Source organism: Bufo bufo, chromosome 4 (assembly GCF_905171765.1).
Source record: "Bufo bufo chromosome 4, aBufBuf1.1, whole genome shotgun sequence".
Classification (NCBI taxonomy): Eukaryota; Metazoa; Chordata; class Amphibia; order Anura; family Bufonidae; genus Bufo; species Bufo bufo.
Genome location: NC_053392.1, coordinates 634,616,579 through 634,643,979, shown reverse-complemented (window position 1 = coordinate 634,643,979; position 27,401 = coordinate 634,616,579). Strand labels below are relative to the sequence as shown.

The following is a 27,401-nucleotide window of genomic DNA, read 5'->3' as shown; positions in this document are numbered from 1 at the left end:
TGCTCCATGTATAGCCTGGCAGTGCTCCTCTGCTTCTGATCCCGTCTGTTCCCTGTATAGCCTGGCAGTGCTCCACTGCTTCTGATCCCCTCTGTTCCATGTCTAGCCTGGCAGTGTAACTGCTTCTGATCCTGTCTGTTCCATGTATAGCCTGGCAGTGTAACTGCTTCTGATCCTGTCTGTCCCATGTATAGCCTGGCAGTGCTCCACTGCTTCTGATCCCGTCTGTCCCATGTATAGCCTGGCAGTGCTCCACTGCTTCTGATCCTGTCTGTTCCATGTATAGCCTGGCAGTGTAACTGCTTCTGATCCCGTCTGTTCCATGTATAGCCTGGCAGTGTAACTGCTTCTGATCCCGTCTGTTCCCTGTATAGCCTGGCAGTGTAACTGCTTCTGATCCCGTCTGTTCCCTGTATAGCCTGGCAGTGCTCCACTGCTTCTGATCCTGTCTGTTCCATGTATAGCCTGGCAGTGTAACTGCTTCTGATCCTGTCTGTTCCCTGTATAGCCTGGCAGTGTAACTGCTTCTGATCCCGTCTGTTCCATGTATAACCTGGCAGTGCTCCACTGCTTCTGATCCTGTCTGTTCCATGTATAGCCTGGCAGTGTAACTGCTTCTGATCCTGTCTGTTCCATGTATAGCCTGGCAGTGTAACTGCTTCTGATCCTGTCTGTTCCATGTATAGCCTGGCAGTGCTCCACTGCTTCTGATCCTGTCTGTTTCCTGTATAGCCTGGCAGTGCTCCACTGCTTCTGATCCTGTCTGTTCCATGTATAGCCTGGCAGTGTAACTGCTTCTGATCCTGTCTGTTTCCTGTATAGCCTGGCAGTGCTCCACTGCTTCTGATCCTGTCTGTTCCATGTATAGCCTGGCAGTGTAACTGCTTCTGATCCTGTCTGTTCCTTGTATAACCTGGCAGTGTAACTGCTTCTGATCCTGTCTGCTCCATGTATAGCCTGGCAGTGTAACTGCTTCTGATCCTGTCTGTCCCATGTATAGCCTGGCAGTGTAACTGCTTCTGATCCTGTCTGTTCCATGTATAGCCTGGCAGTGTAACTGCTTCTGATCCTGTCTGCTCCATGTATAGCCTGGCAGTGTAACTGCTTCTGATCCTGTCTGTCCCATGTATAGCCTGGCAGTGTAACTGCTTCTGATCCTGTCTGTTCCATGTATAGCCTGGCAGTGTAACTGCTTCTGATCCTGTCTGTCCCATGTATAGCCTGGCAGTGCTCCACTGCTTCTGATCCTGTCTGTTCCATGTATAGTCTGGCAGTGTAACTGCTTCTGATCCTGTCTGTTCCATGTATAGCCTGGCAGTGCTCCACTGCTTCTGGTCCTGTCTGTTCCATGTATAGCCTGGCAGTGCTCCACTGCTTCTGATCCTGTCTGTTCCATGTATAGCCTGGCAGTGCTCCACTGCTTCTGATCCTGTCTGTTCCATGTATAGCCTGGCAGTGTAACTGCTTCTGATCCTGTCTGCTCCATGTATAACCTGGCAGTGCTCCACTGCTTCTGATCCTGTCTGTCCCATGTATAGCCTGGCAGTGCTCCACTGCTTCTGATCCCCTCTGTTCCATGTATAGCCTGGCAGTGTAACTGCTTCTGATCCCGTCTGTTCCCTGTATAGCCTGGCAGTGTAACTGCTTCTGATCCTGTCTGTTCCATGTATAGCCTGGCAGTGTAACTGCTTCTGATCCTGTCTGTCCCATGTATAGCCTGGCAGTGTAACTGCTTCTGATCCTGTCTGTTCCATGTATAGCCTGGCAGTGCTCCACTGCTTCTGATCCTGTCTGTTCCATGTATAGCCTGGCAGTGCTCCACTGCTTCTGATCCTGTCTGTTCCATGTATAGCCTGGCAGTGTAACTGCTTCTGATCCTGTCTGCTCCATGTATAACCTGGCAGTGCTCCACTGCTTCTGATCCTGTCTGCTCCATGTATAGTCTGGCAGTGCTCCACTGCTTCTGATCCTGTCTGTTCCATGTCTATCCTGGCAGTGCTCCACTGCTTCTGATCCTGTCTGTTCCATGTATAGCCTGGCAGTGTAACTGCTTCTGATCCTGTCTGCTCCATGTATAACCTGGCAGTGCTCCACTGCTTCTGATCCTGTCTGTCCCATGTATAGCCTGGCAGTGCTCCACTGCTTCTGATCCTGTCTGCTCCATGTATAGCCTGGCAGTGTAACTGCTTCTGATCCTGTCTGTTCCATGTATAACCTGGCAGTGTAACTGCTTCTGATCCTGTCTGTTCCATGTATAGCCTGGCAGTGCTCCACTGCTTCTGATCCCCTCTGTTCCATGTATAGCCTGGCAGTGCTCCACTGCTTCTGATCCTGTCTGTTCCATGTATAGCCTGGCAGTGCTCCACTGCTTCTGATCCTGTCTGTTCCATGTATAGCCTGGCAGTGCTCCACTGCTTCTGATCCTGTCTGTTCCATGTATAGCCTGGCAGTGTAACTGCTTCTGATCCTGTCTGTTCCATGTATAGCCTGGCAGTGTAACTGCTTCTGATCCTGTCTGCTCCATGTATAGTCTGGCAGTGTAACTGCTTCTGATCCTGTCTGTTCCATGTATAGCCTGGCAGTGTAACTGCTTCTGATCCTGTCTGTTCCATGTATAGCCTGGCAATGCTCCACTGCTTCTGATCCTGTCTGTTCCATGTATAACCTGGCAGTGCTCCACTGCTTCTGATCCTGTCTGTTCCATGTATAGCCTGGCAGTGCTCCACTGCTTCTGATCCTGTCTGTTCCATGTATAGCCTGGCAGTGTAACTGCTTCTGATCCTGTCTGTTCCATGTATAGCCTGGCAGTGTAACTGCTTCTGATCCTGTCTGTTCCATGTATAGCCTGGCAGTGTAACTGCTTCTGATACCGTCTTCTCCATGTATAGCCTGGCAGTGTAACTGCTTCTGATCCTGTCTGCTCCATGTATAGCCTGGCAGTGCTCCTCTGCTTCTGATCCCGTCTGTTCCCTGTATAGCCTGGCAGTGCTCCACTGCTTCTGATCCCCTCTGTTCCATGTCTAGCCTGGCAGTGTAACTGCTTCTGATCCTGTCTGTTCCATGTATAGCCTGGCAGTGTAACTGCTTCTGATCCTGTCTGTCCCATGTATAGCCTGGCAGTGCTCCACTGCTTCTGATCCCGTCTGTCCCATGTATAGCCTGGCAGTGCTCCACTGCTTCTGATCCTGTCTGTTCCATGTATAGCCTGGCAGTGTAACTGCTTCTGATCCCGTCTGTTCCATGTATAGCCTGGCAGTGTAACTGCTTCTGATCCCGTCTGTTCCCTGTATAGCCTGGCAGTGTAACTGCTTCTGATCCCGTCTGTTCCCTGTATAGCCTGGCAGTGCTCCACTGCTTCTGATCCTGTCTGTTCCATGTATAGCCTGGCAGTGTAACTGCTTCTGATCCTGTCTGTTCCCTGTATAGCCTGGCAGTGTAACTGCTTCTGATCCCGTCTGTTCCATGTATAACCTGGCAGTGCTCCACTGCTTCTGATCCTGTCTGTTCCATGTATAGCCTGGCAGTGTAACTGCTTCTGATCCTGTCTGTTCCATGTATAGCCTGGCAGTGTAACTGCTTCTGATCCTGTCTGTTCCATGTATAGCCTGGCAATGCTCCACTGCTTCTGATCCTGTCTGTTCCATGTATAGCCTGGCAGTGCTCCACTGCTTCTGATCCTGTCTGTTCCATGTATAGCCTGGCAGTGCTCCACTGCTTCTGATCCTGTCTGTCCAATGTCTAGCCTGGCAGTGCTCCACTGCTTCTGATCCTGTCTGTTCCATGTATAGCCTGGCAGTGTAACTGCTTCTGATCCTGTCTGTTCCATGTATAGCCTGGCAGTGCTCCACTGCTTCTGATCCTGTCTGTCCCATGTATAGCCTGGCAGTGTAACTGCTTCTGATCCCGTCTGCTCCATGTATAGCCTGGCAGTGTAACTGCTTCTGATCCTGTCTGTCCCATGTATAGCCTGGCAGTGTAACTGCTTCTGATCCTGTCTGTTCCATGTATAGCCTGGCAGTGTAACTGCTTCTGATCCCGTCTGTTCCATGTATAGCCTGGCAGTGTAACTGCTTCTGATCCTGTCTGTTCCCTGTATAGCCTGGCAGTGCTCCACTGCTTCTGATCCTGTCTGCTCCATGTATAGTCTGGCAGTGCTCCACTGCTTCTGATCCTGTCTGTTCCATGTATAGCCTGGCAGTGTAACTGCTTCTGATCCTGTCTGCTTCATGTATAGCCTGGCAGTGTAACTGCTTCTGATCCCGTCTGTTCCATGTATAGCCTGGCAGTGTAACTGCTTCTGATCCTGTCTGTTCCCTGTATAGCCTGGCAGTGTAACTGCTTCTGATCCCGTCTGTTCCCTGTATAGCCCGTCTGTTCCATGTATAGCCTGGCAGTGTAACTGCTTCTGATCCTGTCTGTTCCATGTATAGCCTGGCAGTGTAACTGCTTCTGATCCCGTCTGTTCCCTGTATAGCCTGGCAGTGTAACTGCTTCTGATCCCGTCTGTTCCCTGTATAGCCTGGCAGTGTAACTGCTTCTGATCCTGTCTGTTCCATGTATAGCCTGGCAGTGTAACTGCTTCTGATCCTGTCTGCTCCATGTATAGTCTGGCAGTGCTCCACTGCTTCTGATCCTGTCTGCTCCATGTATAGCCTGGCAGTGCTCCACTGCTTCTGATCCTGTCTGTTCCATGTATAGCCTGGCAGTGTAACTGCTTCTGATCCCGTCTGTTCCATGTATAGCCTGGCAGTGTAACTGCTTCTGATCCTGTCTGTTCCATGTATAGCCTGGCAGTGCTCCACTGCTTCTGATCCTGTCTGTCCCATGTATAGCCTGGCAGTGTAACTGCTTCTGATCCTGTCTGTCCCATGTATAGCCTGGCAGTGTAACTGCTTCTGATCCTGTCTGTTCCATGTATAGCCTGGCAGTGCTCCACTGCTTCTGATCCTGTCTGTTCCATGTATAGCCTGGCAGTGTAACTGCTTCTGATCCTGTCTGCTCCATGTATAGCCTGGCAGTGCTCCACTGCTTCTGATCCTGTCTGTCCCATGTATAGTCTGGCAGTGTAACTGCTTCTGATCCCGTCTGTTCCATGTATAGCCTGGCAGTGCTTCACTGCTTCTGATCCCGTCTGTTCCATATATAGCCTGGCAGTGCTCCACTGCTTCTGATCCTGTCTGTTCCATGTATAGCCTGGCAGTGTAACTGCTTCTGATTCTGTCTGTTCCATGTATAGCCTGGCAGTGTAACTGCTTCTGATCCTGTCTGCTCCATGTATAGCCTGGCAGTGCTCCACTGCTTCTGATCCCGTCTGTTCCATGTATAGCCTGGCAGTGCTCCACTGCTTCTGATCCTGTCTGCTCCATGTATAGTCTGGCAGTGCTCCACTGCTTCTGATCCTGTCTGTTCCATGTATAACCTGGCAGTGCTCCACTGTTTCTGATCCTGTCTGTTCCATGTATAGCCTGGCAGTGTAACTGCTTCTGATCCCGTCTGTTCCATGTATAGCCTGGCAGTGTAACTGCTTCTGATCCCCTCTGTTCCATGTATAGCCTGGCAGTGTAACTGCTTCTGATCCTGTCTGTTCCATGTATAGCCTGGCAGTGTAACTGCTTCTGATCCTGTCTGCTCCATGTATAGCCTGGCAGTGTAACTGCTTCTGATCCTGTCTGTTCCATGTATAGCCTGGCAGTGCTCCACTGCTTCTGATCCTGTCTGTCCCATGTATAGCCTGGCAGTGTAACTGCTTCTGATCCTGTCTGTCCCATGTATAGCCTGGCAGTGTAACTGCTTCTGATCCTGTCTGTTCCATGTATAGCCTGGCAGTGCTCCACTGCTTCTGATCCTGTCTGTTCCATGTATAGCCTGGCAGTGTAACTGCTTCTGATCCTGTCTGCTCCATGTATAGCCTGGCAGTGCTCCACTGCTTCTGATCCTGTCTGTCCCATGTATAGTCTGGCAGTGTAACTGCTTCTGATCCCGTCTGTTCCATGTATAGCCTGGCAGTGCTTCACTGCTTCTGATCCCGTCTGTTCCATATATAGCCTGGCAGTGCTCCACTGCTTCTGATTCTGTCTGTTCCATGTATAGCCTGGCAGTGTAACTGCTTCTGATCCTGTCTGCTCCATGTATAGCCTGGCAGTGCTCCACTGCTTCTGATCCCGTCTGTTCCATGTATAGCCTGGCAGTGCTCCACTGCTTCTGATCCTGTCTGCTCCATGTATAGCCTGGCAGTGCTCCACTGCTTCTGATCCTGTCTGCTCCATGTATAGCCTGGCAGTGCTCCACTGCTTCTGATCCTGTCTGCTCCATGTATAGTCTGGCAGTGCTCCACTGCTTCTGATCCTGTCTGTTCCATGTATAGCCTGGCAGTGCTCCACTGCTTCTGATCCTGTCTGCTCCATGTATAGCCTGGCAGTGCTCCACTGCTTCTGATCCTGTCTGCTCCATGTATAGTCTGGCAGTGCTCCACTGCTTCTGATCCTGTCTGTTCCATGTATAGCCTGGCAGTGTAACTGCTTCTGATCCTGTCTGCTCCATGTATAGCCTGGCAGTGCTCCACTGCTTCTGATCCTGTCTGCTCCATGTATAGTCTGGCAGTGTAACTGCTTCTGATCCTGTCTGCTCCATGTATAGCCTGGCAGTGCTCCACTGCTTCTGATCCTGTCTGTTCCATGTATAGCCTGGCAGTGTAACTGCTTCTGTTCCTGTCCTGTGTATGTCCTGCCTTCCTGGGCTCCTGGGTTTTCTAGAGGGAGGACATCTAGTCTGTGTGCAGCTGTGTCTGTGACCGCCATGCTTCCGTTCCGCATGGGGTCCAGGCTTCTGCTTGTGTGCTGGTTCCCGTTTGTCGTCTGCTTCATGTCCTGAGTGTGTTTGGATTCCGGTCCTTCTATTGTCTGTTCTTGTTGGTGCTTTCACTAGCGTGGTTCTACGCAGGTAGCGGCCAAGTGTACCTCCTGGAGGTGTGACCAGTGAGCCCTCGGCCAAGTTCATCCCCACCACCAGGCGCTCTGTGAAGATCAGGGCTCACTGGTTCTCCACCCTCTGGGATTGGCCTCCTGCCTTGCTGGTGCACTTGGTTCAGTTGTAGTGCTCCCACTATTGCCTAACCTGCTTATCCTCTACTGTCATGTCCATTCATTACATGTGTAATAAAATACTCTGCTGGTTTCCTGGTCTGATATCTACCTGCCTGTGTCCTGTTTACAAGATGTTCAGGAGGTCTGCCTCGGACCCCCGGATCGTGACAGCTCCTCTCCTTCCTCTGTAGTATGATGTCCTGTCTATAGGCTCCTCTCCTTCCTCTGTAGTATAATGTCCTGTCTATAGGCTCCTCTCCTTCCTCTGTAGTATAATGTCCTGTCTATAGGCTCCTCTCCTTCTTCTGTAGTATAATGTCCTGTCTATAGGATCCTCTCCATCCTCTGTAGTATAATGTCCTGTCTATAGGCTCCTCTCCTTCTTCTGTAGTATGATGCCTTATCTATAGGCTCCACTCCTTCCTCTGTAGTATAATGTCCTGTCTATAGGCTCCTCTCCTTCCTCTGTAGTATAATGCCCTGTCTATAGGCTCCTCTCCTTCCTCTGTAGTATGATGCACTGTCTATAGGCTCCTCTCCTTCCTCTGTAGTATAATGCACTGTCTATAGGCTCCTCTCCTTCCTCTGTAGTATAATGCACTGTCTATAGGCTCCTCTCCTTCCTCTGTAGTATAATGCTCTGTCTATAGGCTCCTCTCCTTCCTCTGTAGTATAATGTCCTGTCTATAGGCTCCTCTCCTTCCTCTGTAGTATAATGCACTGTCTATAGGCTCCTCTCCTTCCTCTGTAGTATAATGCCCTGTCTATAGGCTCCTCTCCTTCCTCTGTAGTAAAATGCACTGTCTATAGGCTCCTCTCCTTCCTCTGTAGTATAATGTCCTGTCTATAGGCTCCTCTCCTTCCTCTGTAGTATAATGTCCTGTCTATAGGCTCCTCCTCTTCCTTTGTAGTATAATGCACTGTCTATAGGCTCCTCTCCTTCCTCTGTAGTATAATGCCTTATCTATAGGCTCCTCTCCTTCCTCTGTAGTATAATGTCCTGTCTATACTGAAGAGGAAGGAGAGGATCCTATAGACAGTGCATTATACTACAGAGGAAGGAGAGGAGCCTATAGACAGTGCATTATACTACAGAGGAAGGAGAGGAGCCTATAGACAGTGCATTATACTACAGAGGAAGGAGAGGAGCCTATAGACAGTGCATTATACTACAGAGGAAGGAGAGGAGCCTATAGACAGTGCATTATACTACAGAGGAAGGAGAGGAGCCTATAGACAGGACATTATACTACAGAGGAAGGAGAGGAGCCTATAGACAGGACATTATACTACAGAGGAAGGAGAGGAGCCTATAGATAAGGTATTATACTGAAGAGGAAGGAGAGGAGCCTATAGACAGTGCATTATACTACAGAGGAAGGAGAGGATCCTATAGACAAGGCATCATACTACAGAGGAAGGAGAGGAGCCTATAGACAGGACATTATACTACAGAGGAAGGAGAGGAGCCTATAGACAGGACATTATAGGCTCCTCTCCTTCCTCTTCAGTATAATGTCCTGTCTATAGGCTCCTCTCCTTCCTCTGTAGTATAATGTCCTGTCTATAGGCTCCTCTCCTTCCTCTGTAGTATGATGCCTTGTCTATAGGATCCTCTCCTTCCTCTGTAGTATAATGCACTGTCTATAGGCTCCTCTCCTTCCTCTTCAGTATAATACCTTATCTATAGGCTCCTCTCCTTCCTCTGTAGTATAATGTCCTGTCTATAGGCTCCTCTCCTTCCTCTGTAGTATAATGTCCTGTCTATAGGCTCCTCTCCTTCCTCTGTAGTATAATGCACTGTCTATAGGCTCCTCTCCTTCCTCTGTAGTATAATGCACTGTCTATAGGCTCCTCTCCTTCCTCTGTAGTATAATGCACTGTCTATAGGCTCCTCTCCTTCCTCTGTAGTATAATGCACTGGCTATAGGCTCCTCCTCTGTAGTATAATGCACTGGCTATAGGCTCCTCCTCTTCCTCTGTAGTATGATGCCTTATCTATAGGCTCCTCTCCTTCCTCTGTAGTATAATGCACTGTCTATAGGCTCCTCTCCTTCCTCTGTAGTATAATGCACTGGCTATAGGCTCCTCCTCTTCCTCTGTAGTATGATGCCTTATCTATAGGCTCCTCTCCTTCCTCTGTAGTACAATGCTCTGTCTATAGGCTCCTCTCCTTCCTCTGTAGTATAATGTCCTGTCTATAGGCTCCTCTCCTTCCTCTGTAGTATAATGCACTGTCTATAGGCTCCTCTCCATCCTCTGTAGTATAATGCACTGTCTATAGGCTCCTCTCCTTCCTCTGTAGTATAATGTCCTGTCTATAGGATCCTCTCCTTCCTCTGTAGTATAATGCCCTGTCTATAGGATCCTCTCCTTCCTCTGTAGTATAATGTCCTGTCTATAGGCTCCTCTCCTTCCTCTGTAGTATAATGTCCTGTCTATAGGCTCCTCTCCTTCCTCTGTAGTATAATGTCCTGTCTATAGGCTCCTCTCCTTCCTCTGTAGTATAATGTCCTGTCTATAGGCTCCTCTCCTTCTTCTGTAGTATAATGCACTGTCTATAGGCTCCTCTCCTTCCTCTGTAGTATAATGTCCTGTCTATAGGCTCCTCTCCTTCCTCTGTAGTATGATTCCTTATCTATAGGCTCCTCTCCATCCTCTGTAGTATAATGTCCTGTCTATAGGCTCCTCTCCTTCCTCTGTAGTATAATGCCCTGTCTATAGGCCCCTCTCCTTCCTCTGTAGTATAATGCACTGTCTATAGGCCCCTCTCCTTCCTCTGTAGTATAATGCACTGTCTATAGGCTCCTCTCCTTCCTCTGTAGTATAATGTCCTGTCTATAGGCTCCTCTCCTTCCTCTGTAGTATAATGCTCTGTCTATAGGCTCCTCTCCTTCCTCTGTAGTATAATGTCCTGTCTATAGGCTCCTCTCCTTCCTCTGTAGTATAATGCACTGGCTATAGGCTCCTCCTCTGTAGTATAATGCCTTATCTATAGGATCCTCTCCTTCCTCTGTAGTATAATGCACTGTCTATAGGCTCCTCTCCTTCCTCTGTAGTATAATGCACTGTCTATAGGCTCCTCTCCTTCCTCTGTAGTATAATGCTCTGTCTATAGGCTCCTCTCCTTCCTCTGTAGTATAATGTCCTGTCTATAGGCTCCTCTCCTTCCTCTGTAGTATAATGTCCTGTCTATAGGCTCCTCTCCTTCCTCTGTAGTATAATGCTCTGTCTATAGGCTCCTCTCCTTCCTCTGTAGTATAATGTCCTGTCTATAGGCTCCTCTCCTTCCTCTGTAGTATAATGCACTGGCTATAGGCTCCTCCTCTGTAGTATAATGCCTTATCTATAGGATCCTCTCCTTCCTCTGTAGTATAATGCACTGTCTATAGGCTCCTCTCCTTCCTCTGTAGTATAATGTCCTGTCTATAGGCTCCTCTCCATCCTCTGTAGTATAATGCACTGTCTATAGGCTCCTCTCCTTCCTCTGTAGTATAATGCTCTGTCTATAGGCTCCTCTCCTTCCTCTGTAGTATAATGTCCTGTCTATAGGCTCCTCTCCTTCCTCTGTAGTATAATGCACTGTCTATAGGCTCCTCTCCTTCCTCTGTAGTATAATGTCCTGTCTATAGGCTCCTCTCCTTCCTCTGTAGTATAATGTCCTGTCTATAGGCTCCTCTCCTTCCTCTGTAGTATAATGCACTGTCTATAGGCTCCTCTCCTTCCTCTGTAGTATAATGTCCTGTCTATAGGCTCCTCTCCTTCCTCTGTCGTATAATGCACTGTCTATAGGCTCCTCTCCATCCTCTGTAGTATAATGTCCTGTCTATAGGCTCCTCTCCATCCTCTGTAGTATAATGCCTTGTCTATAGGCTCCTCTCCTTCCTCTGTAGTATAATGCACTGTCTATAGGCTCCTCTCCTTCCTCTGTAGTATAATGTCCTGTCTATAGGCTCCTCTCCTTCCTCTGTAGTATAATGTCCTGTCTATAGGATCCTCTCCTTCCTCTGTAGTACAATGCTCTGTCTATAGGATCCTCTCCTTCCTCTGTAGTATAATGCTCTGTCTATAGGCTCCTCTCCTTCCTCTGTAGTATAATGCACTGTCTATAGGCTCCTCTCCTTCCTCTGTAGTATGATGTCCTGTCTATAGGCTCCTCTCCTTCCTCTGTAGTATAATGCACTGTCTATAGGCTCCTCTCCTTCCTCTGTAGTATGATGTCCTGTCTATAGGCTCCTCTCCTTCCTCTGTAGTATAATGTCCTGTCTATAGGCTCCTCTCCTTCCTCTGTAGTATAATGTCCTGTCTATAGGCTCCTCTCCTTCCTCTGTAGTATAATGTCCTGTCTATAGGCTCCTCTCCTTCCTATATAGGGTCTTTTGCACCATCTTGGGATGTGTCATGTGACTGATGATGGTTTCTTTTCCCTTTCAGACTTTGCAGTTTGACCCTCAAGAAACTCCTGGTGCTGAGAGAACTGGACCGAGATCTGAGCTCAGTCGTCATTGCCGTGAAGCTGCAGGTCTGATATCTGTCAGTGAATGGAGTATTACATCACGCTGATAGCTGACAGTGAATGGAGTATTAAACCGCTCTGATAGCTAACAGTGAATTGAGTATTTTACTGCTCTGATAGCTGACAGTGAGTGGATTATTATATCGCTCTTATAGCTGACAGTGAATGGAGTATTATATTGCTCTGATAGCTGACAGTAAATGGAGTATTATACAGTTCGTTCTCATAGGTGACATTGAATGGAGTATTATATGGCTCTGATAGCTGACAGTGAATGGAATATTATACCGCTCTGATAGCTGACAGTGATTGGAGTATTATACTGCTCTGATAGCTGACAGTGAATGGAGTATTATACCGTGGAGTATGTACAGTGAATGGAGTATTATACCATGGAGTATATACAGTGAATGGAGTATTATACCGTTCTCATAGCTAACAGTGAATGGAGTATTATATTGCTCTGATAGCTGACAGTAAATGGAGTATTATACCGTTCGTTCTCATAGGTGACATTGAATGGAGTATTATATGGCTCTGATAGCTGACAGTGAATGGAATATTATACCGCTCTGATAGCTGACAGTGAATGGAGTATTATACCGCTCTGATAGCTGAAAGGAAATGGACTATTATACCGCTCTGATAGCTGACAGTGGATTGAGTATTATACCGTGGAGTATATACAGTGAATGGAGTATTATACCATGGAGCATTTACAGTGAATGGAGTATTATACTGTTCTCATAGCTGACAGTGAATGGAGTATTATACCGCTCTGATAGCTGAAAGGGAATGCAGTATTATACTGCTCTGATAGCTGACAGTAAATGGAGTATTATACCGTGGAGTATTATACAGTGAGTGGAGTATTATACAGTGAGTGGAGTATTATACAGTGAGTGGAGTATTATACAGTGAGTGGAGTATTATACAGTGGAGTATTATACAGTGAGTGGAGTATTATACAGTGAGTGGAGTATTATACAGTGAGTGGAGTATTATACGTGGAGTATTATACAGTGAGTGGAGTATTATACCGTGGAGTATTATACAGTGAGTGGAGTATTATACAGTGAGTGGAGTATTATACCGTGGAGTATGTACAGTGAATGGAGTATTATACCATGGAGTATATACAGTGAATGGAGTATTATACCGTTCTCATAGCTAACAGTGAATGGAGTATTATATTGCTCTGATAGCTGACAGTAAATGGAGTATTATACCGTTCGTTCTCATAGGTGACATTGAATGGAGTATTATATGGCTCTGATAGCTGACAGTGAATGGAATATTATACCGCTCTGATAGCTGACAGTGAATGGAGTATTATACCGCTCTGATAGCTGAAAGGAAATGGACTATTATACCGCTCTGATAGCTGACAGTGGATTGAGTATTATACCGTGGAGTATATACAGTGAGTGGAGTATTATACCATGGAGCATTTACAGTGAATGGAGTATTATACTGTTCTCATAGCTGACAGTGAATGGAGTATTATACCGCTCTGATAGCTGAAAGGGAATGCAGTATTATACTGCTCTGATAGCTGACAGTAAATGGAGTATTATACCGTGGAGTATTATACAGTGAGTGGAGTATTATACAGTGAGTGGAGTATTATACAGTGAGTGGAGTATTATACAGTGAGTGGAGTATTATACAGTGGAGTATTATACAGTGAGTGGAGTATTATACAGTGAGTGGAGTATTATACAGTGAGTGGAGTATTATACGTGGAGTATTATACAGTGAGTGGAGTATTATACCGTGGAGTATTATACAGTGAGTGGAGTATTATACAGTTAGTGGAGTATTATACGTGGAGTATTATACAGTGAGTGGAGTATTATACAGTGAGTGGAGTATTATACAGTGAGTGGAGTATTATACGTGGAGTATTATACAGTGAGTGGAGTATTATACCGTGGAGTATTATACAGTGAGTGGAGAATTATACAGTGAGTGGAGTATTATACAGTGAGTGGAGTATTATACCGTGGAGTATTATACAGTGAGTGGAGTATTATACAGTGGGTGGAGTATTATACAGTGGGTGGAGTATTATACAGTGAGTGGAGTATTATACAGTGAGTGGAGTATTATACAGTGAGTGGAGTATTATACAGTGAGTGGAGTATTATACAGTGAGTGGAGTATTATACAGTGAGTGGAGTATTATACAGTGAGTGGAGTATTATACCGTGAGTGGAGTATTATACAGTGAGTGGAGTATTATATAGTGGGTGGAGTATTATACCGTGGAGCATTATACCGTGGAGTATTATACTGACAGTGAATCCGGCTTCTTATTCTCCTCATCCAGGGCTCAAAGAGAGTTCTCCGCTCCAATGAGTACCAGCTTCCTCCATGTGGGGTGATGGAGACGGAGCTGGAGCTCAGCTTCTCCCTCCAGGTGAGTGATGACAGCCACAGGTGACGGAGGAAACATGGGGGCCACGGACTGAAGGAAAGGCCGAGACCCCACTCAACCCGGTCATTTCTGGAACATGTGACACGTGATATGTATGAGACCTGAAGAGGCAGAGCGAAGCAGTGACCGCAGAGAGACATGCGCCATAATCTGTCAGGGTATACGTGTAGATTATGGAGCATGTCTATAGATTATGGGGTATATATAGGTGTAGATTATAAGGAATGTCTATAGATTATAGGGTATATATAGACATGCTCCATAATCTACAGATTAAAGGGTATGTATATGTAGATTATGGAGCATGTCTATAGATTATGGGGTATATATGTAGATTATGGAGCTTGTCTGTGGATTATAGTTTATATATGTAGATTATGGATCATGTCTATAGATTATAGGGTATATATAGGTGTAGATTATGGAGCTTGTCTGTGGATTATAGTTTATATATGTAGATTATGGAGCCTGTCTATAGATTATGGGGTGTATATATGTAGATTATGGAGCCTGTCTATAGATTATGGGTGTATATATATGTAGATTATAGAGCCTGTCTATATATTATGGGGTATATATGTAGATTATGGATCATGTCTATAGATTATAGGGTATATATAGGTGTAGATTATGGAGCTTGTCTGTGGATTATAGTTTATATATGTAGATTATGGAGCCTGTCTATAGATTATGGGGTGTATATATGTAGATTATGGAGCCTGTCTATAGATTATGGGTGTATATATATGTAGATTATAGAGCCTGTCTATATATTATGGGGTATATATGTAGATTATGGATCTTGTCTGTGGATTATGGGCCATATATCTCAAATTGTGCTATATTTTACTGGGATGGTCCATTGGGGGACACTGGCTGTTTCAGGGGGACATCCCATGGGGTGTTGACCGTGCGCTCCTCGTCTCTTCCAGTATCCGCACTTCCTGAAGAGAGACGCCAACAACCTGCAGATCATGTTACAGCGACGGAAGCGATACAAGAACCGCACCATCCTGGGCTACAAGTCCCTGGCCATCGGGGTCATCAACATGGCGGAGGTGACGTCCTGCTGTTTATATGGCAGTAAACTAATCCACAGCCCTGTGCCCAGGAGCTCACAATCTAATCTGCCTCCCCCACACAATATATCACTCCCATCATCTCTAACCCCAGGAGCTCACAATCTAATCTGCCTCCTCCACAATATATCACTCCCATCATCTCTGACCCCAGGAGCTCACAATCTAATCTGCCTCCTCCACACAATATATCACTCCCATCATCTCTGACCCCAGGAGCTCACAATCTAATCTGCCTCCCCCACACAATATATCACTCCCATCATCTCTAACCCCAGGAGCTCACAATCTAATCTGCCTCCCCCACACAATATATCACTCCCATCGTCTCTGACCCCAGGAGCTCACAATCTAATCTGCCTCCCCCACACAATATATCACTCCCATCATCTCTGACCCCAGGAGCTCACAATCTAATCTGCCTCCCCCACACAATATATCACTCCCATCATCTCTGACCCCAGGAGCTCACAATCTAATCTGCCTCCCCCCACACAATATATCACTCCCATCATCTCTAACCCCAGGAGCTCACAATCTAATCTGCCTCCCCCACACAATATATCACTCCCATCATCTCTAACCCCAGGAGCTCACAATCTAATCTGCCTCCTCCCACACAATATATCACTCCCATCATCTCTAACCCCAGGAGCTCACAATCTAATCTGCCTCCCCCCCCACACAATATATCACTCCCATCATCTCTGACCCCAGGAGCTCACAATCTAATCTGCCTCCCCCCCCCACACAATATATCACTCCCATCATCTCTGACCCCAGGAGCTCACAATCTAATCTGCCTCCCCCACACAATATATCACTCCCATCATCTCTGACCCCAGGAGCTCACAATCTAATCTGCCTCCCCCCCCCACACAATATATCACTCCCATCATCTCTGACCCCAGGAGCTCACAATCTAATCTGCCTCCCCCCCACACAATATATCACTCCCATCATCTCTAACCCCAGGAGCTCACAATCTAATCTGCCTCCCTCCCACACAATATATCACTCCCATCATCTCTGACCCCAGGAGCTCACAATCTAATCTGCCTCCCCCCCACACAATATATCACTCCCATCATCTCTAACCCCAGGAGCTCACAATCTAATCTGCCTCCCTCCCACACAATATATCACTCCCATCATCTCTAACCCCAGGAGCTCACAATCTAATCTGCCTCCCCCCCACACAATATATCACTCCCATCATCTCTGACCCCAGGAGCTCACAATCTAATCTGCCTCCCCCCACACAATATATCACTCCCATCATCTCTGACCCCAGGAGCTCACAATCTAATCTGCCTCCTCCCCCCCACACAATATATCACTCCCATCATCTCTGACCCCAGGAGCTCACAATCTAATCTGCCTCCTCCACAATATATCACTCCCATCATCTCTGACCCCAGGAGCTCACAATCTAATCTGCCTCCTCCACACAATATATCACTCCCATCATCTCTAACCCCAGGAGCTCACAATCTAATCTGCCTCCCCCCCACACAATATATCACTCCCATCATCTCTGACCCCAGGAGCTCACAATCTAATCTGCCTCCCCCCACACAATATATCACTCCCATCATCTCTGACCCCAGGAGCTCACAATCTAATCTGCCTCCTCCACAATATATCACTCCCATCATCTCTGACCCCAGGAGCTCACAATCTAATCTGCCTCCTCCACACAATATATCACTCCCATCATCTCTAACCCCAGGAGCTCACAATCTAATCTGCCTCCTCCCACACAATATATCACTCCCATCATCTCTAACCCCAGGAGCTCACAATCTAATCTGCCTCCCCCTCCCTCCACACAATATATCACTCCCATCATCTCTAACCCCAGGAGCTCACAATCTAATCTGCCTCCTCCCACACAATATATCACTCCCATCATCTCTGACCCCAGGAGCTCACAATCTAATCTGCCTCCTCCCCCCACACAATATATCACTCCCATCATCTCTGACCCCAGGAGCTCACAATCTAATCTGCCTCCCTGCACACAATATATCACTCCCATCATCTCTAACCCCAGGAGCTCACAATCTAATCTGCCTCCCTCCACACAATATATCACTCCCATCATCTCTGACCCCAGGAGCTCACAATCTAATCTGCCTCCCTCCACACAATATATCACTCCCATCATCTCTAACCCCAGGAGCTCACAATCTAATCTGCCTCCCCCCCACACAATATATCACTCCCATCATCTCTGACCCCAGGAGCTCACAATCTAATCTGCCTCCCCTCCTCCCACACAATATATCACTCCCATCGTCTCTGACCCCAGGAGCTCACAATCTAATCTGCCTCCTCCCCACACAATATATCCCTCCCATCGTCTCTAACCCCAGGAGCTCACAATCTAATCTGCCTCCCCCACACAATATATCCCTCCCATCATCTCTAACCCCAGGAGCTCACAATCTAATCTGCCTCCCTCCACACAATATATCACTCCCATCATCTCTGACCCCAGGAGCTCACAATCTAATCTGCCTCCTCCCTCCCACACAATATATCACTCCCATCATCTCTAACCCCAGGAGCTCACAATCTAATCTGCCTCCCCCACACAATATATCACTCCCATCATCTCTGACCCCAGGAGCTCACAATCTAATCTGCCTCCCCCCCACACAATATATCACTCCCATCGTCTCTGACCCCAGGAGCTCACAATCTAATCTGCCTCCCCCACACAATATATCACTCCCATCATCTCTAACCCCAGGAGCTCACAATCTAATCTGCCTCCTCCACACAATATATCACTCCCATCATCTCTAACCCCAGGAGCTCACAATCTAATCTGCCTCCCCCCCACACAATATATTACTCCCATCGTCTCTAACCCCAGGAGCTCACAATCTAATCTGCCTCCCCCCACACAATATATCACTCCCATCATCTCTCACCCCAGGAGCTCACAATCTAATCTGCCTCCCCCCCACACAATATATCACTCCCATCATCTCTGACCCCAGGAGCTCACAATCTAATCTGCCTCCCCCACACAATATATCACTCCCATCATCTCTGACCCCAGGAGCTCACAATCTAATCTGCCTCCCCCCCACACAATATATCACTCCCATCATCTCTGACCCCAGGAGCTCACAATCTAATCTGCCTCCTCCCCCCACACAATATATCACTCCCATCATCTCTGACCCCAGGAGCTCACAATCTAATCTGCCTCCCCCACACAATATATCACTCCCATCATCTCTAACCCCAGGAGCTCACAATCTAATCTGCCTCCCCTCCCCCCACACAATATATCACTCCCATCGTCTCTAACCCCAGGAGCTCACAATCTAATCTGCCTCCCTCCACACAATATATCACTCCCATCATCTCTGACCCCAGGAGCTCACAATCTAATCTGCCTCCCCCACACAATATATCACTCCCATCATCTCTGACCCCAGGAGCTCACAATCTAATCTGCCTCCCTCCACACAATATATCACTCCCATCATCTCTGACCCCAGGAGCTCACAATCTAATCTGCCTCCCCCACACAATATATCACTCCCATCGTCTCTAACCCCAGGAGCTCACAATCTAATCTGCCTCCCCCCACACAATATATCACTCCCATCGTCTCTGACCCCAGGAGCTCACAATCTAATCTGCCTCCCCCCACACAATATATCACTCCCATCGTCTCTAACCCCAGGAGCTCACAATCTAATCTGCCTCCCCCCACACAATATATCACTCCCATCGTCTCTAACCCCAGGAGCTCACAATCTAATCTGCCTCCCCCCACACAATATATCACTCCCATCGTCTCTGACCGCCCCCGCGCCTCGCCCTCCTCATTACCACATGTCACAGGCATTCAGTCCACTGGCTGGTTCCTCGGGGGCGGGGCTCAGGTGTCTCTAGCACTGGACGCACCTTAGTCCCCGCTCGCAGTCATGCCCGGGCTGACTGACACCTCCTCCCACTACACGTGGCACCGTTCACAGGCTGCACGGTTTCCTATGTGGTATCGTACAGCACACTTCTCTTAAAGGCACAGGCTTACAGTTAGCTGGTAGAGCGGTGGGCTCCTAATAGTTACAGCAGCTTTCTGTCCTCCACAACGCAGGTGATGCAGCGTCCTACAGAGGGGATGAAGGTCCTGGACCTCCACAGTAACCGTAAAGATCCGGCCATCCGAGTGGCAGAAATCAGCATTTTCTCACTGTCCAGCCAGCCCATCGATCACGAAGAGGTCACCACCGTGACCAGACCAAAGGTCAAGGGCCTGGGTAAGAAAGCTGTATGTGGGCGCATCTGGGGAGCTGGAGGTCTTATAGGTCCCCCATACGAAGAGCATTGAGACCTGGAGGCTGCAGCCTGGGAACTCAGAGACCTCTAGATATGCAGATCTCCTGACCATGCTGAGGGCCCGCTGAGTGCATGCTGAGGGCCAGCTGAGGGCCCGCTGAGTGCATGCAGACCTGCACTATCATAGGTTTTACAGGCCGGGGACGCACTGGGGCGGCAGAGGATGCATTGGGCATACCTCTCAACGTTTTGGACAGTCCAAGAGGGACACTTATGGTTCATCATGTGAGATCGTTTTTTCCTGCACTTCTACGCACTTCGATGGTTCGCTTATACTTTAGCGCACACATTTTTTGAATATAGAAATTTCTAAAACTCTAATCGGATCAAATTATGAAATATTATACAAGGCTCTAATCAAATCTATACATCAGATAAAAAAGAGGGACAGAGGGACTAGAGTCAAAAATAGGGACGGTCCCTCCAAAAGAGGGTCACTTGGGAGGTCTGGTCCTGGGGGCTTCATTCCTGAAGGTGTTTTGCAGGGCCATGTCTTGACTTGCATCTTGTTTTCCAGATGCTGAACCGTACTGGGAAGAAGAGGATGATGAGGACAGTTATTCCTCAGAGCAAGATGGCAGTGATGAAGGTCAAGGACAGGTGAGGGCTGCCTCCTATAGAACATAGTATAGGCCCCTCACTCTAGGCACATAGAGACATCACCAGAGGGTCTGAAGAGAGCAGATGTCCCCTGGCATCACGTGAGGTGTTGGGATGGTTGCCACTTCATCCACTTCTATATAGCTGTGTAAAGCATAGTGGAGACTTATTACACAGTGAGACATTCAGTTTGATGGATAGAGCAGAGGGTTGGAGGCACCTACTGGAGTTAGGTCCTCTCTACTATCTTGAACTTGGTCTGTAGGACAGTGTGGGTGGAGGTGTGGTAACGTGGTTCAATTTCTCCTGGCTAGGATGTAGATGATGAAGATGATGAGATGAGGAGACCGAAGAAGTTTGTCAGGAAGCTGATGCACAGCACGTCTCTGAGCCGCCAGGTAATTACGGCTATACGGGTGAGTCCTGTGTGTGACAGCTCTACCTCCTGGGTCACACTGTTCATAGAGTGGTCACTGTTCGGTCATTTGGCCAGCCACATTCCCAGTCCTCCTGGCTTATGAAAGCTGGTCCAGAAGTCATTCTCCGCCATCCCCTGCACTTTTAAAGTTCTTCTTATGAACATTTCAGAGATATTCAACATTACATGAGGTAACATCTTGCTAACCCTTTCCCAAACTTGTTTTTTACTGATTCTCTGGCATATGTTCTCATTCTGGAGTCTGTATGTGTCTGAAACCCACAGTCAATCAAATGACTTGAAAGCTTTGACTGTCTACCTTTCGTCTGAGTGCCACAATGTACTGCCCACCAACAGAACAGTCCATTCCATAAATCTCCAGAACAGAGACAGTCAGCATCTGGTGCCTGAGATTTACCCTGACACTAAGAAATGGGGCTCCTCAGTAGCCTCTTCAGATTGTGGAGCAGCCGTGGCACCACACATGATGCTGCTCTCCTGGACTTGAGGTGTGATGTCAGGAGGTGATTAGGAAGTACCAGGTGACTAAGCTTCATCTTGTGTCTTCTGAGCACCTTCATCACTGTTATGTACAGGCCAAAAGAGGATAGAAGCTCCTCTGCTGCGATCTTCTTACCTCTAAAGTATTTAGGAGGTGATCTATACACATGATCCTCAGAATCTTAGTAGATGAGGCTCTGGATCAGAGAATAGGTTGGAAAGACTGAAACTTTGAATTGTTGTTGAGCAGGTTTAGCTGGCTGAATCTCATGTGGGTAGGTATACTGTCCAGGTTCTGGGATCAGTACATATTCTGGGCTCATTGAAGTTCTGCATTAGAAGATGTGCTGTGCTGGTTTAGGATCTAGAAGAACAGATCCTGTATGCTGGGCTGGTTTGGGTTCTAGAAGAACATATCCTGTATCCTGGGCTGTTTTAGGTTCTAGATGAACAGATCCTGTATGCTGGGCTGGTTTGGGTTCTAGAAGAACAGATCCTGTATCCTGGGCTGTTTTAGGTTCTAGATGAACAGATCCTGTATGCTGGGCTGGTTTGGGTTCCAGAAGAACAGATCCTGTATCCTGGTCTGTCTTAGGTTCTAGATGAACAGATCCTATATGCTGGGCTGGTTTGGGTTCTAGATGAACAGATCCTTTATCATGGGCTGGTTTGGGTTCTAGATGAACAGATTCTATATGATAGGCTGTCTTAGGTTCTAGATGAACAAATCCTGTATCCTGGGTTGTCTTAGGTTCTAGATGAACAGATCATTTTTTCTATGCTGGTTCAGGTTCTAGCTGAACAGATAGTTTATCCTGGGCTATCTTAGGTTCTAGATGAACAGATCCTGTATCCTGGACTGTCTTAGGTTCTAGATGAACTGATCCTGTATCCTGGTCTGTCTTAGGTTCTAGATTAACAGATCCTGTATCCTGGGCTGGTTTGGGTTCTAGATGAACAGATACTGTATCCTGGTCTGTCTTAGGTTCTAGATTAACAGATCCTGTATCCTGGGCTGGTTTGGGTTCTAGATGAACAGATACTGTATCCTGGTCTGTCTTAGGTTTCAGATGAACAGATACTGTATGCTGGACTGGCTTAGGTTCTAGATGAACAGATCCTGTATGTTTGGCTGGTTTAGGTTTTGGATCAGTAGCTAAGGGTCAGTTAGTTGTATGTTGTGCTGGTCGACACTCAGGTTCAGTAAATTCTGAATTTAGGTTGGCAGACTCTGAATCACTGAATATTCTGGAAAGGTTTGATCTTTCGATTAGCATATGTTCTAATTAATATTAGACCTCCAAATTAGTGCATATCGTGGACAGGTCAGGGCTTAGTGGGAAGGTTTATGTTTGGGTATGGTACTAGGCGGGTTTATCCTTGTTATCAGAATATGGTAGGCAGGTCATTGAGGGAACCATGAATGGTAGCATGATTCCCTCCCTTCTGGGCCGCAGGGCAGTATTCCAACATGATAACGACCCCAAACACCTCCAAGACGACTACTGCCTTGTAAAGAAACTGAGGGTAAAGGTGCTGGCCAAGCATGTCTCCAGACCTAAACCCTATTGAGCATCTGTGAGGCCTCCTCAAATGGAAGGTGGAGGAGGGCAAGGTCTCTAATGTCCACCAGCTCTCTGATGTTGTCATGGAGGATGGAAGAGGATTCCAGTGGAACCTGTAAAGCTTTAGTGACCTCCATGCCCAAGAGAGTTAAGGCAGTGCTGGAAAATAATGGGGGCCACACAAAATATTGACACTTTGGGCACAATTTGGCCATTTTTTTTTTTTACTTAGGGGTGTTCTCACTTTTGTTGCCAGCGGTTTAGACATTCATGGTGGTATGTCGAGTTATTTTGAGGGCACGCCCAATTTATACTGTTATACAAGCCGTACACTGACTACTTTACATTGTATCAAAGGATCAGATTTTCGGTGGTCCCAGAAAAAGATATAATAGAATATTTGGAAAAATGTGAGGAGAGGACTCACTTTTTTGAGAAACTGTATAGTAAGCAGGATCGGGCTTGGGATCAGCATATGGTAGACAGGTTTATTCTTGGGATCAGCATATGGAAGGCAGGATGGGGCTTAGGATCAGCATATGGAAGGCAGGATGGGGATTAGGATCAGCATATGGAAGGCAGGATGGGGCTTAGGATCAGCATATGGAAGGCAGGATGGGGATTAGGATCAGCATATGGAAGGCAGGATGGGGATTAGGATCAGCATATGGTAGGCAGGATGGGGATTGGGATCAGCATATGGAAGGCAGGATGGGGCTTGGGATCAGCATATGGAAGGCAGGATGAGGATTGGGATCAGCATATGGTAGGCAGGTTTAGTCTTGGGGTCAGCATATGGAAGGCAGGATGGGGCTTGGGATCAGCATATGGTAGGCAGGATGGGGATTGGGATCAGCATATGGAAGGCAGGATGGGGCTTGGGATCAGCATATGGAAGGCAGGATGAGGATTGGGATCAGCATATGGTAGGCAGGATGGGGCTTGGGATCAGCATATGGAAGGCAGGATGGGGCTTGGGATCAGCATATGGAAGGCAGGATGGGGCTTGGGATCAGCATATGGAAGGCAGGATGGGGCTTGGGATCAGCATATGGAAGGCAGGATGGGGATTGGGATCAGCATATGGAAGGCAGGATGGGGATTGGGATCAGCATATGGAAGGCAGGATGGGGCTTGGGATCAGCATATGGTAGACAGGTTTAGTCTTGGGGTCAGCATATGGAAGGCAGGATGGGGATTAGGATCAGCATATGGTAGGCAGGATGGGGATTGGGATCAGCATATGGAAGGCAGGATGGGGCTTGGGATCAGCATATGGAAGGCAGGATGAGGATTGGGATCAGCATATGGTAGGCAGGTTTAGTCTTGGGGTCAGCATATGGAAGGCAGGATGGGGCTTGGGATCAGCATATGGTAGGCAGGATGGGGATTGGGATCAGCATATGGTAGGCAGGATGGGGCTTGGGATCAGCATATGGTAGACAGGTTTAGTCTTGGGGTCAGCATATGGAAGGCAGGATGGGGCTTGGGATCAGCATATGCTAGGCAGGATGGGGATTGGGATCAGCATATGGTAGGCAGGATGGGGATTGGGATCAGCATATGGTAGGCAGGATGGGGATTGGGATCAGCATATGGAAGGCAGGATGGGGATTGGGATCAGCATATGGAAGGCAGGATGGGGATTGGGATCAGCATATTGTAGGCAGGTTTAGTCTTGGGGTCAGCATATGGAAGGCAGGATGGGGCTTGGGATCAGCATATGGAAGGCAGGATGGGGATTGGGATCAGCATATGGAAGGCAGGATGGGGATTGGGATCAACATATGGAAGGCAGGATGGGTCTTGGGATCAGCATATGGAAGGCAGGATGGGGATTGGGATCAGCATATGGTAGGCAGGTTTAGTCTTGGGGTCAGCATATGGAAGGCAGGATGGGTATTGGGATCAGCATATGGTAGGCAGGATGGGGATTGGGATCAGCATATTGTAGGCAGGTTTAGTCTTGGGGTCAGCATATGGAAGGCAGGATGGGTATTGGGATCAGCATATGGTAGGCAGGATGGGGATTGGGATCAGCATATTGTAGGCAGGTTTAGTCTTGGGGTCAGCATATGGAAGGCAGGATGGGGCTTGGGATCAGCATATGGAAGGCAGGATGGGGATTGGGGTCAGCATATGGAAGGCAGGATGGGGATTGGGATCAGCATATGGTAGGCAGGATGGGGATTGGGATCAGCATATGGTAGGCAGGTTTAGTCTTGGGGTCAGCATATGGAAGGCAGAATGGGGCTTGGGATCAGCATATGGAAGGCAGAATGGGCCTTGGGATCAGCATATGGAAGGCAGGATGGAGATTGGGATCAGCATATGGTAGGCAGGATGGGGATTCGGATCAGCATATGGTAGGCAGATTTAGTCTTGGGATCAGCATATGGAAGGCAGGATGGAGATTGGGATCAGCATATGGTAGGCAGGATGGGGATTGGGATCAGCATATGGTAGGCAGGATGGGGATTCGGATCAGCATATGGTAGGCAGATTTAGTCTTGGGATCAGCATATGGAAGGCAGGATGGGGATTGGGATCAGTATATGGTAGGCAAGTTTAGGCTTGGTATCACTATATAATAGGCAGGATGAGACTTGGGATCACCATATAAGAGATATGGTCACTAAAGTGACACTTGGAGATGAAAGTGTGGCGAAACCAACCTCGCCACTGGGTTTTGGAGGGTCTCATTTGTTCACAAAGGACTTGGACTAACTTGAACCCTGGTCTAATTCGTGCCCTTTTGGGATGTTAAATGTCTATGTGTATTGAAAAGGGTGGGACATTGTATACGTTGAGTAGGGAGGTCTGTTCCATTGTCTCTCTGTGTGTATTGGCGATGTCCTTTGTCCTGAGAGATAATTGAATTACTTCTCGGTTGTCTCCAGGACAGAGGATATTGTGTATTCGTCTGCCTGTGATGATAGAATTACCTCACACTGGGTTGATGCAATCACGGACAGAGGGGAGGATTTTGTGTGGGAGTGTCTGAGTGTATTGTACGTGGTTATTGGCTGTTTTTACAAAACCCTGGGGTGGTAACTGTTGGAAGATGTGTATAAAATGCTTGTGTGTTAAAATAAAGAGAGTTCCTGTTTTATACCTTCATGAAGTCTTGGCTCATGTTTGGGGGATGGAATAACTACACTCTTGGGGATTGCTATATCATAATACTCCCCTGAGTATAAGCTCTTGTAAGAGCTTGCTCCTGGTTCCTGTCTCTGGATTTAGGAGAGGTTCACCCACTGGAGCCTGGAGCCTTGTCGTAGGTCCAGGGTGGGTAGGAGACGGCGACACCTCCACCAAGCTTCGGCGGTTCGTGGGGTCTGCAGTGCTGACGGTGTCGAGTGGAGTGCTTGGAGTCCTCTGGAAGCACTAGGAGCAACTATCGACGGAGGTACCCGGTCGGGGTGCTAGGCGTTCTGTTACAGAAAGGATCACTATAAACAGTGAGAGAGGATGTTGAAACAGGGATCCTGAGAACAAGCACTTTAGTGACAAATCTGGAGAAACCACTCTCTTGTGATCCCCAAAACCCCCTATATGTACTAGATACAGAGGAATGAGAGGACTAAGGAACTAGCTGGAGATGGCTTTAGATTATAAGTGGTACTGACAATGTAAGCCTACACTATGTAAAGAATATACAGAGCATTGGTTCTGTCATTTAAGCCAGATAGAAAAGCTCTCCAGAGGTGATGACTTATACATACTCAAAAGTCCACAAACCCAGGATGGCAGGAGTAATGTTCCAGGGAATGTGAGGCTCCAACTCATTGTGGGGAGTAGAAGTATCTGGATGATTCTTGTCTGATGAATAGGCTGATGAGAAGCACCAATTATGGTGGATGACCACTGTGAGAAGAGGAGAAGCACTAATGATGCTAGAGGAGCACTGTGAGAAGAGGAGAAGCACTAATGATGGTGGACAAACACTGTGAGAGGATGAGAAGCACTAATAATGGTAGAGGAGCGCTGTGAGAAGAGGAGAAGCACTAATGATGGTGGACAAACACTGTGAGAGGATGAGAAGCACTAATAATAGTAGAGGAGCGCTGTGAGAAGAGAAGCACTAATGATGGTGGACGAACACTGAGAGGATGAGAAGCACTAATGATGGTAGAGGAGCGCTGTGGGAAGAGGAGATGCACTAATGATGGTAGAGGAGCACTGTGAGAAGAGAAGCACTAATGATGGTGAACGAACACTGAAAGGATGAGAAGCGCTAATGATGCTAGAGGAGCACTGTGAGAAGAGGAGAAGCACTAATGATGGTGGACAAACACTGTGAGAGGATGAGAAGCACTAATAATGGTAGAGGAGCGCTGTGAGAAGAGAAGCACTAATGATGGTGGACGAACACTGAAAGGATGAGAAGCACTAATGATGGTGGACAAACACTGTGAGAGGATGAGAAGCACTAATAATGGTAGAGGAGCGCTGTGAGAAGAGAAGCACTAATGATGGTGGACGAACACTGAAAGGATGAGAAGCACTAATGATGCTAGAGGAGCACTGTGAGAAGAGGAGAAGCACTAATGATGCTAGAGGAGCACTGTGAGAAGAGGAGAAGCACTAATGATGCTAGAGGAGCACTGTGAGAAGAGGAGAAGCACTAATGATGCTAGAAGAGCACTGTGGGAAGAGGAGACGCACTAATGATGGTAGAGGAGCGCTGTGGGAAGAGGAGACGCACTAATGATGGTAGAGGAGCACTGTGGGAAGAGGAGAAGCACTAATGATGGTAGAGGAGCACTGTGAGAAGAGAAGCACTAATAATGGTAGAGGAGCACTGTGAGAAGAGAAGCACTAATGATGGT

The 27,401-nt window shown here is 47.5% G+C and overlaps 1 protein-coding gene across 3 annotated transcripts in view; it reads left to right on the top strand.

The window, feature by feature from the left end:
• Nucleotides 1-27,401, top strand: part of LOC120999861 (phosphofurin acidic cluster sorting protein 1-like) — a 170,774-nt gene that overhangs the window by 20,014 nt on the left and 123,359 nt on the right. For all 3 annotated transcript variants that reach the window (XR_005778662.1, XR_005778663.1, XM_040430898.1), the window contains exons 2-7: nt 11,517-11,604; nt 13,931-14,020; nt 14,971-15,096; nt 19,244-19,406; nt 20,003-20,085; nt 20,400-20,483. Coding sequence is in view for 1 of the 3 variants with exons in the window: in XM_040430898.1 (XP_040286832.1) it covers nt 11,517-11,604; nt 13,931-14,020; nt 14,971-15,096; nt 19,244-19,406; nt 20,003-20,085; nt 20,400-20,483 (634 nt within the window). In the remaining 2 variants the exon portion in view is untranslated. The remainder of the gene's footprint in view (nt 1-11,516; nt 11,605-13,930; nt 14,021-14,970; nt 15,097-19,243; nt 19,407-20,002; nt 20,086-20,399; nt 20,484-27,401) is intronic.